The 19962-nt window shown below is 46.4% G+C and overlaps 1 protein-coding gene across 1 annotated transcript in view; it reads left to right on the top strand.

Annotated features, from left to right (window-relative positions):
• LOC119405655 (uridine 5'-monophosphate synthase) overlaps nucleotides 1-19962 on the top strand; it is a 35479-nt gene that overhangs the window by 3505 nt on the left and 12012 nt on the right. Inside the window, exons 4-5 of the mRNA XM_037672491.2 lie at nucleotides 4522-4625; nucleotides 10166-10307. Of these exons, the coding sequence (XP_037528419.1) occupies nucleotides 4522-4625; nucleotides 10166-10307 (246 nt within the window). The remainder of the gene's footprint in view (nucleotides 1-4521; nucleotides 4626-10165; nucleotides 10308-19962) is intronic.

Below are 19962 nucleotides of genomic sequence, written 5' to 3'. Positions count from 1 at the left end.
TTACTACTGAGAAAGCAACACTTTGGAACTCATGCAAGTAACGCTGTTGAATCAGTAATCGATATTCCACCCTGAATATTGTGCATTGCGGTTTTTAAAAAATGAGCAACACTTTCTATGGCACAACTTATTTGCATATTACAACTCTAGCTTGTAGTCATGAGGTTATGTTGAAACATACCTTTCCGGAGAAAAATTTTACTTCGTATTTTGCCTCATGAAAGCACGAGAGGATGCACAACCATGCCTCTCTTTGGTAAGCAGCAATGTTTTTTGTGACAAATGCAGGCACTGAGTGTGTGTTGATGCAGCACAGTTGATAAAAGACTAACTTTCAATGTTGAGAACGTGTCATGCCAAGACCACAGCTGTCACATGTTACTGCGACGCTACGAATATTAACATATCTTCTTGCATATTGCATTGCATAACCAGTGCAGTTGCCTTGACATGACTGTACTGGTTGTACTACTTGAGGTACAATACCATTCTAGTAATGAGAACTAACAGACAAAAATGCCAAAGCTCAGTGGTAGAGCATCGGACGCGTTATTTGAAGGTCGCAGGTTCGGTCCCTGCCGGCGGCAAGTTATCTTTTCGTCCACTTTACTTTCTTCACACTTTATTCTAATTATAACGAATAACATCCCCTATACTTTCTTTGGCATTATTGTCTGTTAGTTCTCATTAATATTGTGTCTAACTAAAAAACAAGCCTTTAAAAGTCATCGTCAGTATCATTCTAGGTGTTTCCTTCAAATGGCTTTGTCTTGGCACGGCCTAATTATTTTATCTTCAGTGTGAGCCGACACAATCCAGCCAAGGATAAAAACGCAAACATGCACCATAGGACAAGTGCCGACTGCCAGCTGCATCTCGCTGACTAATGCGAGCCATTTGCGGTCACTATGCAGCCCGGACACACAGCAGTATCAGCTACAATCTTCTAAAAGAAATGCCATGTCTTTGGATGAAGATAACTGAGATTGTCTTATACTTGTGTACACATGCGAGAATGGGATAAAGATTACAAAAGGCCTGGCATTCTTTCAGTTGAGATGCAGTTGGCAGGCAGCGCTTGACCCGTGGTGCCCGTTTGCGTTGTCCCTGTTTGTGTGAGCCGTTTCTGCCTACGTCAAACGACACTTTCGTTCCTGTATAGCGGTACGTCTGATGCAATGTCGCACTGCATTGCAGCAAAGCGCGTGCATTAGTGTAAACGCATTGTCATGTTGTGTTTTTATCAATTGATCAAGCCTAACGCATTCGACACGATTTACTTACTCTAATTTTGTTTTTCTTATAAATTTGTCCTGAGTCAACTGGAGGCACTGTGCATGAGCTGAACATGAAACTGTGGCAGTGTGCTTGACAAACCGCACATTGAAAAGCAGTAAAGCATCATTGATACTCTCGTGTTCCTTGCGTTTTCTCGCCTCTTAAGTTCTGAAACACTAGTCTTGTTTTGCTCCCTTAGGGGCACACGTAAAAGCTTGCCTTTTTTAAAATGTCCCATCCTGCCTGTTTGTGTTCAAAAAGTGTGGCAGCACTTACGTTACATCCTTACGTGTCAGCCCTAAAGATAATCGCAGCACCCGCCATTGGACGCCACCTTTACAAAGAACAGTAAACTTGCTTGTTGTACGTTATCAACACTTATCGTGGTCACTAATTGCTGATGAGAAACCTATGTGCAGGTGCATGTAGGCTTCCTAAAAGGAGCATAAGCATGGCAAACTATGCCATTGCGGTACAGTTTTGTGTACTTGAGAATTCATTAGTCTGAAAAAAGAATTAATATTGGTTATGTTTTTCCGAATGCGTGCATTGTTTTGCCATGGTTCCCATGGAACAGAGTTCTTCCGTGTTTATCATACCTCTAGCATTTACCTTAAGCAATTCATACCTGTAGAAATTTTAGCATTAGAACCATTAAGGTAGCATCAAAAACAGATTCCCCACGTGTGTGGAATTCTTCAGAGATGTGAATGATTGTCCTATAGGCGGTTTTATGTTCTATGGCTCCCTGAGTGACATCGCTGCTGTGCTATGCAAGCTGTCGTGTTTTATACCTATGCTATGCCTGCGAGCATGTAATTTTTCGTACTTTTGCACCAGTTTCTTTTTATTTGGGTTCATTTGATGTGAAATATTTGTAACCTATTCGAAACATATTCATCTTTACAAATAGTGGCTAATAACTTGAAGACCACATCGAATAGGGTGCTATTCAATGCAATATTCAAAAGTTCTTAGAAATATTTGCACGCCCCTAAGAAGTAGTAATTCAGGGTTGACGTGCATATGCACGAACTAACTGTATATGCAAACCAGGTGCTCTCAGAAACGATCTGAATGGTCGCGACAGCCAATGTCGCCGCTGTCGTGACAGCCGAGAAACCTTTTCTGCAAAGTAATTCATGACCCTTATCGCAGTGAAACAACTGTCCCAGCAGACGCGAAGCCCCGCAATTTTAATGGAAAGAATGATGTCCGAGGTGTCATTCTGTGCCTCCCCCTTCGCACACTCTTGCTGCACTGAAGTGCTATTTCACTTCTTTGACATGTGCAGTTGTTTACTTGAACAGTATTGAACGAGTAGGTTATCGAGGTTGACACTGAATCGCTCATCACTGACGCGTGCTATGCTCTTTCTTTCTATCCCAGTTGGAATTGCGTAGCTTGAGGACACCTTCAAATGAGCTTGCACTCCTTTGATGCAAAGTGAATTTTGAGTCTTAGTCAAAATTAAGAAGAAGAAATGGGCAGGGCACGTAGCGCGTAGGCAAGATAACCGCTGGTCATTAGGAGTAACAGGCTAGATTCCAAGAGAAGGCAAACGCGTTAGTGGGAGACAGAAAGTTAGGTGGGCAGATGAGATTAAGAAGTTTGCGGATATACACTCAAGCCTCAATATAACGAACACGGATATAACAAATTATCGGTTATAACGAAGTAATTGAAGAATAGCCTTGTCATACACACAGTGTTACAAAAAACGTTTATAATAGAGCTGTGCGAATAGCAAAATTTTGGGTGCGAAGCGAATTCGAATAATAAAGATTGAGTGCGAATCGAATCGAATAATTTCGAATAATTTTCGAATATTTCTCAATCATTTTTCGAATAATTCGAAGTGAAATTACAGAAAAAGTTGCAGAGAATCCCTAAATATGTTCTTGTGAGATAGTAACATGAAAGTGTTTCTTTTCGCTAGGTTGATGAAGCGCTGGTGGGGTCATATTTCATAGTTGTCTTTCTTATCAAGAATGAGGCAATGTAGAGGCCGAATTGTATTTATGTACATGATTTGGTGCAACCAAAGTGTTGCCGACAACACTTTACACATGACAGGCAGAGATGCCATTTTCTCAGCCTCTCCTTCTCTTTCAACTTCTGTGGAAGCCCAACTGATGTGGCAGACAAGGGTGTGCTCTCTTCAAGTCCGGAGTTCCAAATCTGCCTCGTAGACGTCGATATACAAGAACATCTGAAATTTTGGATGCTAAAAAGCTTCGGCGTCTGATTTTTCGGACTTCCTGCCCAAATTTCAGGTCCAAAACAGCATTAATTGAGCCCCCAACTCTGCCACATCTTTCATCTCCATATTGGAACCAGCGTTTTCTTGAGTTAATACATTTGCGACCGTAGCGGAGCTTGAAAGGCAGCTTTGCCGCAATACGGGGGTGTGATGAGGTGAAGCATATCGAAAATCTAGGGACCACTTCCAAACGGACGTTGACTGTCTCTTGGCTAAGTTCAACCGTAACGGACCTTGAAAGGCAGCTTTGCCGCAATACGGGGGTCTGAGGAGGTGAAGCATATTGAAAATCTAGGGACCACTTCCAATCAGACGTTGACTGTCTCTTGCCTCAGTTCGACCGTAACGGAGCTTGAAAGGCAGCTTTGTCGCAATACGGGGGTGTGATGAGGTGAAGCATATTAAAAATCTAGGGACCACTTTCAACCGAACTTTGTCTCTTGGCTAAGTGCGACCGTAACGGAGCTTGAAAGGCAGCTTTGCCGCAATACGAGAGTGTAATGTGGTGAAGCATATTGAAAATTTGAAGGGGTCACTTTTAACCGGACGTTGACTGCATTTGTCTTTGGGAAGTTCGAATAGTTCGAATAGTAAAATTTCAGTGCGAATCGAATCGAATAGCAAACACTATTCGAAAAATATTCGAAATTTCGAATATTCGCACACCCCTAGTTTATAAGGAAATTTTGGGTATAACGAAGTTATTTTCGTGGCAGATGTGACTTTGTTATGATGAGGTTTGAGTGTAACATGGCTGCAGCAAGCACAGGACCGGATTGGTTGATGAAGATGGCAGAGAGTCCTCTGCTCTGCAGTGGACACAATCAGGCTGATGATTATGATGATGAACTTTGAGTGTCTGATTGTTCTGTTCTGGATGCATACTTGCAATGCCACAGCAGCCCTCTTGTTTCACTGTTGAATCACGGTTCACTGGACTACAAATGGCTGAATAACGGAGCGCGGCATCATGTCTGCAGGCACTGTCCACAGCTGGCCTGGTTGTGACTGACGCCGTTGTGTTCCTGGACCGTGAACAGGGTGGAAAGGAAAACCTGCTCAAGTGGAACATCCAGCTGCACAGGTCAGAACCCTGCTCTGGCTGCTTTTGCTGTTGCACTTTTGCATAGGTCGGCAAAAAATGTGGAGCTCACTCAGACTTACTCAAAAAATATATTTTGCGCTTAGAGCTTACTTGGACTCAGACTCACCGATATTTTCTTCAACCGGACTCACTCTGACTCAGACTCACCAAAATATTACTCACCCGGACTCACTCAGACTCACGGTCCTGTCCGAGTCTGAGTGAGTCAGCTCATGAGTGAGCTTGCCGACCTATGCACTTTTGTGACCCCGGAAAGCTTGGGACACCTTACCACATGGGTGAAAATTAGAACAACTCATTCATTTTTGTCTCTGACCATGGAACACAAGTTTATACGAAACAAAAAAAAACACCTCGATTACACGTCCCCTGGTTTTGTGATGACCCGCATTTTACGACAAATCGTATTTGGTCCCGGCAAAACGCACGTAGATATAATGTATTAAAAACCTCGATTATACGACACAATTTTGCACCGACCCCGCATCTTACGACAACTCTCCGACGTCAGCCGAGAAAAAAAAATCACCTTTTTTTTTACTCAAACCTAACACCGACCAAATATTTGTGGGTGCAAAGGAAACACTTACATGCTCCTATAGTCGGATACAACTTTAGAAGCCTGCTGCGTTTCCACCTGAAAGGCAGGTGCACACAAGCCTCCCCCAATGGGCGCACACTCCATACTGACGTCATGAGCTGGACGGCCAGTAACCCCGTGTGTTCGGAGAACATTGCCGAGAGCTTGAGCAGGACTATTTCTTTAGTCACAGAGGCAATCGTCTTCCGCGCTTCGATCATCTGGGCTGGGGCCTCTACAGACTTCTTCAGTTGTATCCAACCATGGTTGACGATTAGGCAAAAAGAGAGATTTAGACAGGTGCAGTACGCCTTCTTAGAATGGAAAATTTATTCTCCTGGCAGGTAATTTTCTTCTGTGATCCAGTTTTCCTGGCTTTAAGGTCGCTTCTAGACACACCTCAATCACGGGAGTATTTCGGGGCCGTTACCTAGACACGCTCGATCTACACGGAGTAGCTTCAGATATTCGCCAAGCTGATCTTTGAGATCGGGATGTTTTCACGTTTTCGGCCTGTGGAATTTTCTGGTCGACGTGCCGTTGAAGGTCTCCTCCCTTTGTTTGCGGCACTTGTAGTCACAGGCCTCAAGCGCGCAAAAAGGACGCGACGCAGCTACCTTCAGCGTGCAAAATAACTTTCCCTTGACGTGAGCGTTCATAATAACTGCAGCACATCACCGATTGCACTTCACAAGGGAACGAACACAACGCGCACAACTCAGTCGCGCACGGAATCATCCTACTCGAACTTGCAACAAAATGTGCTCTGTCACCATTATGTGATGCCGGTGACACTGTATCTAACTCTTGTGACGGGAGGCTGTTGCCAATGCTGTTTCGGTTTCATTTTTATACGCAGGGAATTTTCGGACTTCTTTTATAAAGATGCGCTTTAGATTCGGTCTTTTTTTTTATAGTTCAGAATAAAGTTTCACTCACGCCTCCTCCAGTTAAATGCTTAGCTGTCATTTTCAAAAGTAATATAATCTACCTTTCTTGGAGAAGTGCAGGGTCGTTCCGTGGGCTTATTCAGGCAGTCTATACCCGTTTTTTGGGCAAGACTGAGCGTCACTGCCCATATGCATAGTTTTTCAATTATACAACGCCCGGATTATTACGACGTTTTCGTGTGGTCCCCCCAATGTCTTAGGGTTCCACTGTAATTATAAAAAATTGATTGTACTTCAGCAATTAATTGTTTCAACAACTACGTTCCACTCAAAACTTGCTCACTCATATAAAACAAAAACGCTATGAGCTTTGCATGAATGTTGCTGCACATAAAGCAGAGTGTGGATCTGTCAAGTTGCATGCATAAAAATGATAGTCCCATGAATTTCAAGGTGCTAAGGAAAGCATGCTGTTCAAAGGGAACTAAAGTGAAACAATAAATTAGTTTAGACTGATAAATTATACTCTAAAAACTCTAGCATTGTTAATTTCACCACCATAGATTTATTATTAGATGAGAAGATCAATGCCAAAAGTTGCCCTTATAAATTTCCCGCTGAAATTTGAAACGGTGACGTCATGGATTTCAAAGTGTTTCTTTGTATTTTGGCCACATTGACTCAACGAAATCTCCTGAAACTTTGTAGGTTAAGCCTCCGGCTCTGTTAGAAGACGGTGTACTTCATTTTTTAGTGGTTAGGAACTAAGTAGGACCTAGTGGTCTATCAAAATGTATGAAGTCATGGTGACTGGTGCTGGAACTTCAATGTGGCGTCGTCATCCACTTTTTCTTTTTGTGCATTTTCTCGCTTACCGAGCATCTTCTTGCGGCAAGTGTCGTATTTTTGGTATCCTGAAAGAGTAATCTACTAATACGAGAAAAATCTTTTCTCTCTTTAGTGTCCCTTTAAAAGCTGTTCGACAGCGGTGCACTTTAAATTTGTTATTACACGAGTATATGTGTTAGGGGGTGTATATATTCAGGCTGTCTTGACTAGTGTGAGGATGGCAAGGCATAACGTAGAATTTTATACAGTCTGTTTGAAAAACATAATTTTAAAGGGTACATTGAAAGTACTAATTCGTCCATCGAATGCTATGTGTTTTTATACATTATAAGAACAATTCAGGGGAGGAGATGGAGTGCCACTATCGTGGGCTGTTCAGGCGAACGTTTTCTGGCTTGTGGGGATCCAAAAATCTCAGCCATGTTTACCCTTGGTTATGGTGCAGAGCTTATGGCACACTGGAAAGAAGGTCACGCAATGAGAACTTTGCTGCCGTTGCCTTTCGTGTCTTGCTGCATGACCGCAGCCGATGCACCAGGAAAAACTCCTTCGTGTTTCTTCGAACTGGATGCGATCTTGTCCTCCACAGTACAAAGCGACTCTTCATACCTTTGATGCTGCTTTGTCTTTCGACTGAAGAATTAGCGACTATTGATAACTCAGCTTAGTTGCGGAGACCTGCACCTACCATATTCTTTGCAGTACTCCATTCTGGGTGACTAGGCCCCACGGCCAAGTACATAAAGCCGTGTGAGGGGAGGTGAACTCTTCGCAGTCTCCAAATGTGTGAATTCCAATTCACGATTGTGCCCCAGCTGTGGGAGTTATTCACAACTACAGCCTCTTCGTTAGTACAACTTTGTTGTGTTTACTTTTGTTGTCAGGTATGATAGCAAGTGACTTCATTCGAAAAGACTTGCACCTGTCCCTTTTGGCCTAAAGTTGTCATGGTTGTGAATCATTGCAATCGGTGGATTAGGGCTCACTGCTCTGTCTGTTACTGCTGCTTCAATAATGCCTGTAAAAAGTCGCCGCTCCTCTAGCATGGTGTGACCCTGGGAAGTGACCAGTCTTGTATGCAAATCAAACCCTTGTAGTATTTCTAGTGTGCAACAAAGCATAAAACTGGGCAAGTGGGTACGAATTCACCATTACAGGAGAGCGTGCACTCAATAAGGAGACACAGGGAAGTGTCTCCATCGTGAGCGCTTGTGTTGTGTTCTTCCCCGTGTCTGTCTTGAGTGCACGCTCTCTGGTAAGATGTCTCCAGTGTGCCTGATCATTCAGAAGCAAGTGGCTGATCCAGCACCATCTTTAACCTACAAATGCTGGATGATCCTGGCCCAACAGCCCAGCCACTAGGCAGTCATCGGTGGATTAACCAAATGGCGAGAAGGGGCTACATGGACACATGGACACTTACGGTTACATGGACAGGCCAAATCAGTACAGATCAATCAACGTCCTACTTCTCGGTGGCCCCATGGAAAAAGCAGGCCTTCATTGAAGATAAGCATAAGTCGCTCGCCATTGCAAGAGGTGATGATCATGAGTACCAATCACTGGGCCACAGACACATGTCTGCCATCCTCAGTTTAGGCTTCATGTTTTGCGTGTGATGAGTTTCTTCTCAACAAAAGCCTTCAAGAGTCTCTCGTGCATCGGCAGCAAACCATTTGACCTAAGGAAGATGTGCCTAATGGAAATCCTGACCAGCAGTACAAAAACAACTGTAGAATGAACAGCTGGCATGCAATACCAGATCCAGAAGTTGCTTTGTGGCTGCTGCAAGCAGCTCAGGGACCATCTAGAAGGCACTTAATACTTCAACGCTTGTAAAAGATTTCAGACGCTCCATAACTGCCATCATCAGCTTGAAGCATCTTTCCCTGACCCACAGCGACCATACCACTGACACCCAAAGCTGAGAGAAAGGCTGCTCTCTAATGGATATGAACTTTGTTGTTCTCACAGGGAAGTAGCCAGTCCTCTAGAAAGTTCCCATATGACAGACTGACATGTACTGTTGGCCACAAAAGTTTGCAGGACCTGCAGCACATGGTGGAGCAACGGAAAACTGCATTGCTGCACCACCTATCGTCACACGATGTCGTGTTGGGGCTATCTACCTCTGGCCTCTTTGATTAGTTCCGGCAAAGGTGCGTTCGCGGAGGTATCACCAAGGTCGCGGCCAGTAGCCTCAACACCATGCCGTGTGACGGTAGGTGGTGCAGCAATGCAGTTTTTCGTCGCGCCGCCACGCGCTGCACATCTCGCAAACTTTTGCAGCCAACAGTACATAATCATTTTTATGGAGAAGTAGCCAGCCCCTCTAGAAAAAAAACCCCTGCGATGGATTGACATAGACTTGGTTGTGTTTATGAAGAGTAGCCAGTCCCCCTGGAACATCCCCCTTTGGTGGTTGACAGGTTTTCTAGTGTTTATGGAGAAGTAGCCAGTCCCTCTCTAGAAAATTCCAATGTGACAAATTGACATAATCGTTTTTATGGAGATGAATTCACTCCCTCTTGGAAGAACCCCCTGTGACGGGTTGACATAGGCTTTGTTTTGCTTACGGATAATTTGGTTGTACGCTCTGTATGTCACCCTCTATGCCATTCTTTAGTTGCCCTTATGCCTCGAGAATGAGGCATTGTCAGACGTCACAGTTCCTTCCTTTCTTTGAGGACAGGCGACAGTTAGGCTTGAGCCAAAGTCACTTCTTTGGTTTGAAGCGGAGTTGAAGCAAATGATAATTAGTGTCAGGTAATTTAGAAGTGGATTCAAGTAGTAGCAGGATTTTTTATAGTAGTTGGGTGCAAGTTATAAATGGTAGAATATATCACGTTTCAAAACTTGCCATACCTAGCTTGCATAAGCCTGTATAACAAACTTTTAAAATTTATAAAGAAAAGATAATCAGGTTGCAGGTACTATGCACACTTAACCTTGAAGTGTGGCTTTGCAGCAGTGCAGATTGCCACGGCATAGCAGCCCTGTGCTGCAGTGAGGCCTTCATTTCAGGCGGGTCACACGCAGTAGATTACTATGTGTATTCCTTAGTTTTGAATACTTGGAAATTTCGAAAATTTCTAATTTGCATCAAAACGAATTCGAATAACTGTAATATTTGCTAGAATATTCGTAGCGCTCAAATATTCGCGCAGGCCTACTGACGGTGGTTATGCCTGATGATGCAGCATCTTTCAAATCACGTCCATCATGAAGAAGCTGGTGGCCAGGAAGCGCCTGACCGAAGAAGTGGCCAACAAGGTTGCCGCCTTTGTGCAAGCGGTCAAGGCGCCCCTGGTGCCTTCCCTCCTCCTGCCTTCGCCCAACAAGGTTGGTCGTGAGGGTTTGATAGGTTACAGATAGGGATGGCCGAATAGTACATTTGAGGTTCGAAGTGAATAGTGATTTGAAATTATTTGATTCAAATTTATTTAACGGATTACTGACACGATTTTGAGACATCGCAAAAGGGACATTTTTCGTTTCCTTGGTATGCATTGTCAACGCTGTCCACACATTGGGGTCGGAGAACATTTATAAAATATTTTAATTTGACTTTGAAGTTTTCGTCGCTGAGCATCTGCAAGCCAGCCCCACTGCAATGAACATTATCCCAACAAGTCAAGACAGTTCCCCCAAGTTTGCAAGTTCTGCGTCCTGCATGCAGCCTAAATCGTAGAAATCACTGTAGGGTCACTGGACGACAATTCACTCATCGTTGTTTATGTGCACCACGAGCAGATGACGAATTTGTTGCTAGTACGTCGCGAGTTTCTGTATCCCCGTGACGTAACAATGCTATGAAATGTCACTGTGAAGCCGCCCCCTCGATATCGAAACCGAAAGCGTCTTTTTAATAGTGGTAATTAAAATATTGAAAGACGCAGGAAGACTTCACCAGGCAGGGCCAGCAGCAGCGTTTATTCCGCGATGTCTGCCTCGGCTCAGAACAGCAACCAACCCAATGGCGATGATGATGGTTATGTACAAGTGAGAACGATGAAGTACGATAAATGTGCTTATACTAATTTCTCCCCGTCTTCGAAGCGGCCAGCCTGGCCGCTACTCAAAGATCAGCCGAACGAGTAATGAAAGGCTTCATGCGTGACACGTGAACAATTTCTGTGCTGCGACGACGGTGGTCAGTGACGGACTGAAGCAGGGTGACGAGATAGTTCACTGGGGAAGTTCGTCGTAGAACGGTGTATGGGCCAACGTACCGGTGAAGAAATTTCTCGCAGAGCCCCGACGCTCGAGTCTGGGTCCATAGTAAGACCTTATCTCCGGAATGAAATGTCTTTTGCTATCGCAGCGACGTTTTCGTTCTTCTTGAGTGGCTTCCGTGTTGCGCCGAGCAATTTCACAGCATTGCACGACTCGAGCTGCGAACTCTTCTGGTAGAGAAGTACTGGACGGAGCTGGACCAAAGAAGAATGCCGTGTCGAAGACTGAGCATGCAGATCGTCCATACACAAGGAAGAAAGGGCTGTAGCCGGTAGATCTTTGTGTTGCGGTATTATATGCGAAGGTGACAAATGGCAAAATTTTGTCCCAGTTTTTGTGATCCGGACGTAGGTACATGGAGATCATGTCAGAGAGCGTTCGGTGAAAGCGCTCAGTAAGACCGTTCGTCTGTGGGTGGTACGTAGAAGTGGTTTTATGCGTCGTTCTACAGACCCGTAGGACTTCCTCGAGGACGTGCGAAATGAAGGCTTTGCCCCGGTCACTCAGAAGAACGCGAGGAGCTCCATGGCGCAAGACGATGGACTGCAAGAAAAAGTCGGCGACTTCTGTAGCAGTACCGGACCGAAGAGACGCAGTCTCGGCGTATCTTGTCAAATGATCGACTGCAGTGACGATCCAACGGTGACCGTTAGACGTCAACGGCAAGGGACCATACAAGTCAATTCCGACAAATTCAAAAGGTGTTGTCGGACAGGAAAGAGGCTGCAGGAAACCGGCGGGCGGGGACGTGGACCGCTTACGGTGCTGACATGACGCGCACGAGCCCACGTATTTGGCTACCGACGTGGACAAGCCGGGCCAGAAACAGCGGGTCCTGATGCGGTCGTAGGTCTTGCGAAAACCTAGATGACCAGCAGCAATGTCATCGTGAAATGCTTCTAAAACGGGAAGACAAAGGCAGCGGGGAAGGACCGGCACCCACTTGTTACCCGTGGGATGATAAATATAGCGTTCGAGCACACCGTCGTCAAGGCGGAATTGTCTAAGCTGGCGTCTCAAGCGGCTGTTAGGTGGTTCAGTGATGCCGCGAAGGTAGTCAAGGAAAGTTCGACAGTAGGAGTCGGCCCGCTGAAGTGAACGGAAACCGGCTTGCGAAGAAGGTTGAATTGGGTCCAGTGAGGTGATCGACAGGTGTCGTGAGGCAGGCGGGATGTCGGAGCTCTCAGGAGGCGATGCGGAGGACGTATTGTGAAGAGAGAGTGAAAGTGGGCATCGGGACAGCGCGTCGGCATCATGATGACATTTGCCAGACTTTTATGTGATGGTAAAGTCATACTCTTGCAAGCGCAGGACCCAGCGCCCTAGACGTCCTGACATATTCTTCATCGTGGACAACCAACACAGTGCGTGATGGTCTGTGACGATAGTGAAGTGCCGACCGTAGAGGTACGGGCGGAATTTCTGTACCGACCAGACAATAGCCAGGCATTCCTGCTCTGTGATCGTGTAGTTCCTCTCCGCTGTCGACAGAGTCCGGCTGGCGTATGCCACAACCTGCTCTTTAGAGGCGGCATCACGCTGCAAAAGTACTGCTCCGATAACTTGCGCGCTTGCGTCAGTGTGGAGGATAGTAGGCGCGCTCTCGTCAAAGTGGCGAAGCACTGGTCCGGAAGTCAGGCGTTCTTGAAGGACTTCAAATGCGATCTCGCAGTCGTCGGACCAAGCGAAAGGAGCACCAGCGACTAGTAGCTTATTTAGGGGAGCCGCTATAGTCGCGAAGTTGCGTATAAAGCAGCGAAAGTATGACGCCAGGCCAAGAAAACTGCGCAGCGTCTTTTGGGTGGAAGGCCGAGGAAACTGCAATACAGCGGCTATCTTGTCAGGATCTGGCCGGACTCCGTCTTTGGAAACGACGTGACCGAGGACTTTTATACTTTTGCTGGCAAACATGCACTTTTTGGTATTTATCTGAAGGCCAGCGTTTGAAAGGCACTGAAGTACTTCGTCTAATCGTTGAAGGTGTTGGGCAAAGGTAGATGAAAACACAACAATATCATCTAAATAACAGAGGCAGGTCTTCCATTTTGGGCCACGAAGAACAGTATCTATCATGCGCTCAAATGTTGCCGGAGCGTTGCACAGGCCAAATGGCATTACGTTAAATTCGTAGAGCCCATCCGGCGTAGCAAAGGCGGTTTTTTCTTTGTCAGCCTCATTCATAGGGATTTGCCAATACCCCGATCGTAGGTCAAGGCTGGAAAAATACTGCGCTCCTTGTAGTGTGTCCAAGGCGTCATCTATCTGAGGCATAGGATATACATCCTTGCGCGTGATCTTATTTAGCGCTCGATAATCAACGCAGAAACGAACGGAGCCATCTTTTTTCTTCACTAAGACGACCGGAGAAGCCCAGGAACTGGAAGATGGCCGTATTATCTTGCGTGATAGCATATCATCAACTTGTTCTTCAATGACTTTTCTTTCCGATTGTGAGACACGATAAGGCCGACGGCGTATAACACTAGAACCATCCGTTTCAATGCGGTGTACGGCCACGGGAGTCTGACTCAGTGTCGTGGCACAGCTATCGAAGCAGGCCTTATGCTTAGCTAAAAGCGCCAATAACGCTGTGGATTGTGCAGAGGTTAGATCGGAGCCGATTACTGCTCGGAAAGGGGAAGAACTCGCACCTGACGTGGGTACTGACGATGAAGACGGGCAAAGTGCTGCAATGGAGGTCAGTGGAGATGCGTCTATCGTCGCTACAGTCATCCCCTTGGGCAACGTCATAGATTCTGCAGTTGTGTTGCAAATGGGCAGAAGCGCGCGGCCATGAGACAACCGGAGGAGACAGGAGGCGACGAGAATTCCACGAGAGGTGCAGCGAGGAGCAGGGGCAACTAGAGCGTCACCATCGGCTACTTGGCTAGATGCAACAGCTACCACGTGTTCATGACCAGGGCACAAAACACAGTCTTCAGCGACAGCCAAGTTGAAGATCAATGAAGGCGGGGCTGACACAGATGCATCCGATGTATCCGTGATGTGAGCGACGTGTTCTTTACATGATATGACAGCGGAGGCAGAATGTAGGAAGTCCCAACCCAGGATAAGTTCATGAACGCACGTGCGTAGCACAATCATCTCGATGTGGTGACGTATGCCGTCGATGAAAACGCGAGCCGTACACTGTCCATCAGGTTGGATGAGTACGTTATTTGCGCCACGCAACACAGGTCCTACATAAGGTGTTCTGACTTTACGGAGCCGCGAGCACAAGTCACTACGTATAACAGAAGTAGCGGCACCGGTATCAACAAGCGCTTGCACAGGAACACCTTCAATAGTCACTGACAACAGGTTAGCCGGGGAAACGGGAGGCATTTTTGATGATCGACGGGACGCAGTTTTCCCTCCAAAAACTGCAATCCTTAGTTTTCCGAATGTTGTTCAAGAGTGCGGGAGAGGGGGCGAAGCAGCGATGCCGAGCGGCGGTAGGGTGATGGAGAGCGTCGTCTGGAGGAGCGGTAGTCCTGATGTTGACGCGGGGACGCTGGAGGAGACGGAGACCGGTACTGCGTGAATGGGTAGGAGTCTGGACCATAATGATCGTGTCTTCGAAACCGGTCCCGCTCGAACTCAGCATAGCCTCGTCGTTCATCCTGCTGGCGGCGACGGCAGTAACGAGATATGTGGCCTCAGATACCGCAGTAAAAACAAACAGGACGGGACGGACGCCACTGAGGAGACGAGGGTGGAGCAGGTACCGCACCTCGCACAGAAGCCAAATGGCCACAAGTAATGTCAGCAGGCCCAGATGTGACCGCAGCAGGCGGAATTGCAGCTATATCGGCATATGTGGGCAGTGTTTGAGCAACTGATGCTGTTGGTGTCGTCAGGGAGGCCACATCAGCGTATGTGGGCAGCGGGCGTGCTGGTGGAGCGACCGGCGCTGTCGGTGTTGTCATGGCCGCCAACTCCTGCTTCACAAGATTCCGCAGGTCGAACGGTGCGGTTGGAGTTGAGACGGCAGTGTACCGCTGCTGTTCCAGGTCTCGAAGTTCTTCACGGATGATGGTGCGGATAAGAGCTTTCAAATCAGAGGGAGGCATAAGGCGAGGATCGCTGTCTTGTTGAAGGCGGAGGGACTGCAATTGGTCAAGGCGTTGGCATGTGGAAATGATGTTTTCAACCGTAGTTGGATTGTTAACAGCCAAGGCGTTGAACACAATTGTGCCAATTCCTTTAAGGATGTGGCGAACGTGCTCGGCTTCCGTCATATCGCTGTTCGCACGGTGACAGAGGGCCAAAACATCCTCGATATATGAAGTGTATGTCTCGTGTGCAAGTTGAACCCGCGTAGCCAGCTTCTGTTTTGCGGTTTCGGAATGACCTGACGAGCATCCGAAGATTTGTCGCAGCTTGGTGGCAAAGGTCAAACAATCGACGAAGTCAGTTTCATGGTTGAAATACCACGTTTTGGCTATGCCGGTCAGGTAGAATGGGAGATAGCTCAATTTCTCCGCTTCGGTCCACCGATTGGCTGAACCCACACGGTTGTAAAGGCCGAGCCAGTCCTCGACGTCGTCACCGCGGAGACCAGCGAATACGGGTGGTTCGCGCTGAGGGCTGGTGACAGTGGACGAAGGGAGGGCAGCCGCAGGCATCGGCGCGGCAGCGTTAGGGCTAAGTGTTGGTTCCGTTGTCTACATAGCTGTGGGGGTGGCCGGGCGCAAGCGGCGACCGGATCGTAGCTCTAGGTGGGACACGAACGTAGGACGTCGGGATCTTGACCCACCTCCACCACTCTGAAAGACGCAGGAAGACTTCACCAGGCAGGGCCAGCAGCAGCGTTTATTCCGCGATGTCTGCCTCGGCTCAGAACAGCAACCAACCCAATGGCGATGATGATGGTTATGTACAAGTGAGAACAATGAAGTACGATAAATGTGCTTACAATATATATGATGTATTCCCAGGCACCACAATACTCGTTTTAGGTTTCTCGACACGAGTATTTTATTGCGATAGCAATTATATGGACAGTCTTGACGGGTTTTTGCCGTCGCCATCGCCGTCATGTCCTTCCGGTATGAAGTCCAAATCGATAAAATCCCCCCATGCATTGTATGTTCTACCGCGGCTAAAAGTGCGCGAGCGGGGGTGGCCGAAGCATAGATCAAACGAGCTGTCCCGTTTCTGTCGCTCGAAAGGTGCATGCGATAACATCACCTCGCTCGTGAGGCCTGCCGTCGAAGCAGACAGGAAACACCCCACCCATCTTTAGCAAGCATGAAAAAAGACGCGAGGGTGGGTGGGTGGGGGGGGGCAGTGTCGCGTGAGGAGCAACTTTGAACTTTGAATCTAAGGTCGCGATCGCTGGTGCGCGTGCTATCTCGAAAGCCATCACAGTGGGCGGCTCGTATACCCTTCTACGTGCTGCGCTCTCAACACGAAGTGACTATGCAGACAGCATCGCTCCCTGGAGCGGCTGTACAGTATAACCTCATTACAACAGACCTTCATAGTGAAGAGGATTTTGGTCTGTTGTAAAGGGAGCATGTAAAATCCAAGTACTGTTACAACAGACTTTTATGTGAACACTGAATGGGTCTGTTATAACCGGAGAGAATTACGAGTCACAAACATGGTCTTATTTTGAACGGGGGACCAAAAGAAAAATGTGATTTTTGGAAAATCGCATTTTCAGTTTCTGTAGCCCATTTTCTATCTGATTCCAAAATATCTTCACTGAAAACTACGTAGAAGTGCTATAAAAAATTTTTGTTGTGTCTGCCGACTTCGCTCAAATCTCGGAAATAGCAAAAACAAAAAGAAAAAACAGCGTTTTTCAGAATTATAGCTCAGCAATGGCGCAACCGGGCGCCATCATTTTGGGCTCGTCGTAAAGAGCATTTTTCCTTGTTCAAGTTCTCCATTCAGCTAGCTCTTCCATTCAGTAACAAGCGTACAAAAAGCACGTGTTTGAAGTTCAATTCGAGGCCTCCGATTGGCTGCTTCTGCCGTGATGCTCTCTTCGGGATCGTCGTCTGCTGTTTGTGCGTCACGAGGTCGTGGCTGTCGAAAATTGCGCAACTTAGTGACGTGTTCGCACTCGTTCTGTGTTCACGGGTCGACGATAATTTAGAACGCTTTAGTTAATAGGAAGCTGCAAGCGGAAGCTCAATCATCAGATTACGATAGCGCGCCGCACTCATCGCGAACATCGCAGACGTGCATAGAACATCGCAGACGTGCGACTGTAATAGCGTTGACTCGTTGGACCCGCTATTAGAGGTTCTTCTTATCAGCACTTCGGAGCTTATGACGAAGACCACCGTGGAACAACTCTTTGTACTCGCAATCGAGCATGATGTACTTTGAAACATCGGGCACCGCGGCCATGCACATTGCAACCGAGCTTTCTACTTGATGTCATGGCTAGGCATAACTTCGCTCACGGTATCGATGTACGAGACAAACCCGAACTTTGCGGGCAAGAACATTGCGCTAGCGGACATGCGAAAGCGAAGAAGCCGCAATCTCCTTCGTCGCAAGCAACGAACCACATCGCCCGCTGGCTCCTCGGAACCGCGGATGGGCATTCTGCCCATCGGCAGCGGACCCCCCGGCCAAGCTCGCCGCGCAGCGACCGCTCGGAGAAGCGGTGGCAGCGGCTAGCAATTTCGCGCGTCAGCGTCTCAAAAGGCAACACCATGCACGCTGTGCGCCGTTTTTTTGTCACTACAGCTAGGCGTAGCTGATCATTGACAGACTGGAGATAGGCGGCCTTCGTTCTAAATCGGTGCGTCGATATCCGCGGCGCGCTGTTCCCGTCCCGAAAGTATGGTAAGCGATGTTTGAAGTCGGACGTTATTGAGTTTGGTATGTCCGTGGTAGAAAAGTCCGCTCTAAAGGAGTCCTGACCACCTTGCTGGCCTGACATTTTAGTCAATTATATCCGAATGTCCGTTGTACCAGAATCCGTTGTAAACGAAGCTCAATCAATGGAACAAATACGGAGATCGGCATAACGCCGCAAATTGGTATGTAATATCCGAATGTCTGTTGTAAACAGATCCGTTGTAACGAGGTTATACTGTATTAGTAAATTGCTCTTTCACAATTACAAAATTACCATGCTTGCCGCGAGAAAATGTTTGGTAGGCGAGAAAACACGCAAAAAGAAAATGCAGGTGGCAAAGCCACCTTGAAAGTCCCGTGCCAACGCCATGACGTCATAGATTCTGACGGCGTTTACCCGGGCCTGCGTAGTTCCTAATCAGTAAACATGAAGTACATTGACCTCTGAGAGGGCCGTAGACATAACATACCAAATTTCAGGAAACTTAGTTGAGCCAATGCTCGCCAAAATGCAACAAATTCACTTTAAAATCCATGACGTCACACACGAAGTTCGGCAAGAAATTAGAAAATAGGAACTTTGACCTTGAGTTTCTCCTCCATTAATAAACTTACAATGATGAAATTAACGACATTATAGTTCTCAAAGTACACTTTACCACTCTAAACCAATTGATTGTTTCACTATAGTGTCCCTTTAAGCTCTTTATTTTAGCCATTAAATAAACTATTTGATTCAAATAATAATTTTGAATCGAATAGTTTAAATAGTATATATTACATATTGTAATGAAAAATGAGCATTTTTGTATTGACCCAACTAACCTGCACAATAAGAATTGGAACAAGGCATGTGCCAATGTCACTTTGTTGAAGTGGAAGTGACTTTTAGTAGCAGCAATATTTGAATAGCAGTAGGGTACAAGTTAAGGTGTAAGCAGTAAAATACATTACATTTTAAAATTTACTATACTGAGCACATATAAGCCCGTATAACAAGCTTTTAAACTTAAAAAATAATTAGTCGAGGTGAAGGTAATATGTACATTTAACCTCGAAGTGTGCCTTCGCCACAGTGCAGATTTTTCTTGTATAGGTGGTTTTACAGCATAGCACTCCCATGCACTAGTGAAAGCACATTTACAGGAGGGGGGAGGGGGGGGGGTAACATGCGGTCACATATGTCTATTCGTTCATTTAGAATAATTCAAAACTTCGAGTAATTTAAATTCGTGTCGAATCGAATTAGAATACTGTGACATTCGTTGGAATATTCGAAGCGCTCCTATATTTGCCCATACCTAGTTGTAGACGTCTTGCGCGCAAGTTGGACTATGAAAACCAGAAAGTAGACTAACGCGAGTGCGAGACCTCTGCAGTTATGTGACTTTTGTTAGGCTGAAAAACAGCAGAGGCGTGCGTTTGAACAGCAGAGCTGTTTAAGCCGACCGACCGTTAGTCTGTGCAGAGCGAACAGAGAATTATCATCATCATGAACCGGCACGCGCTCTCTTTTACTTATTCTTCATCCCCTGCTTCACTCGCAGAACATGTGCGCCGATTTGTCCAGCATGGGATGCAATAACTCTAACGGGCTGAGAGAACAAGTATAGAGAGAGAGAAAGAAAGATATAGTACAAAGAGAAAATAGAAAGAAAGGGAAGACAGAGCGAGAAAGGTATAGAAAGAAACAGGCACAAAAAAGAGATAGAAAAAGAAGAGAGAAAAAGACAGAAATAGAAATAAACAAGGACAAAAAAAGATAGAAAGAACAGAGAAAGAGAAATAAAAAGAAACAAGGCAGGCTGCCCAGCTTCGCACTTCCTTCGGGCTTGACACCCCTAGTGCGAATCTGCCTTTTTTTTATAGCCTTGAACCTGTGACAAGGCCTTTAAATTTCTTGAGTATCCTTGACCAGAACTAACAGACAATAATG

Source organism: Rhipicephalus sanguineus, chromosome 9 (assembly GCF_013339695.2).
Source record: "Rhipicephalus sanguineus isolate Rsan-2018 chromosome 9, BIME_Rsan_1.4, whole genome shotgun sequence".
Classification (NCBI taxonomy): domain Eukaryota; kingdom Metazoa; phylum Arthropoda; class Arachnida; order Ixodida; family Ixodidae; genus Rhipicephalus; species Rhipicephalus sanguineus.
Note: the sequence above shows the minus strand (reverse complement) of the source record. Positions and strands in the feature narration are given on the sequence as shown.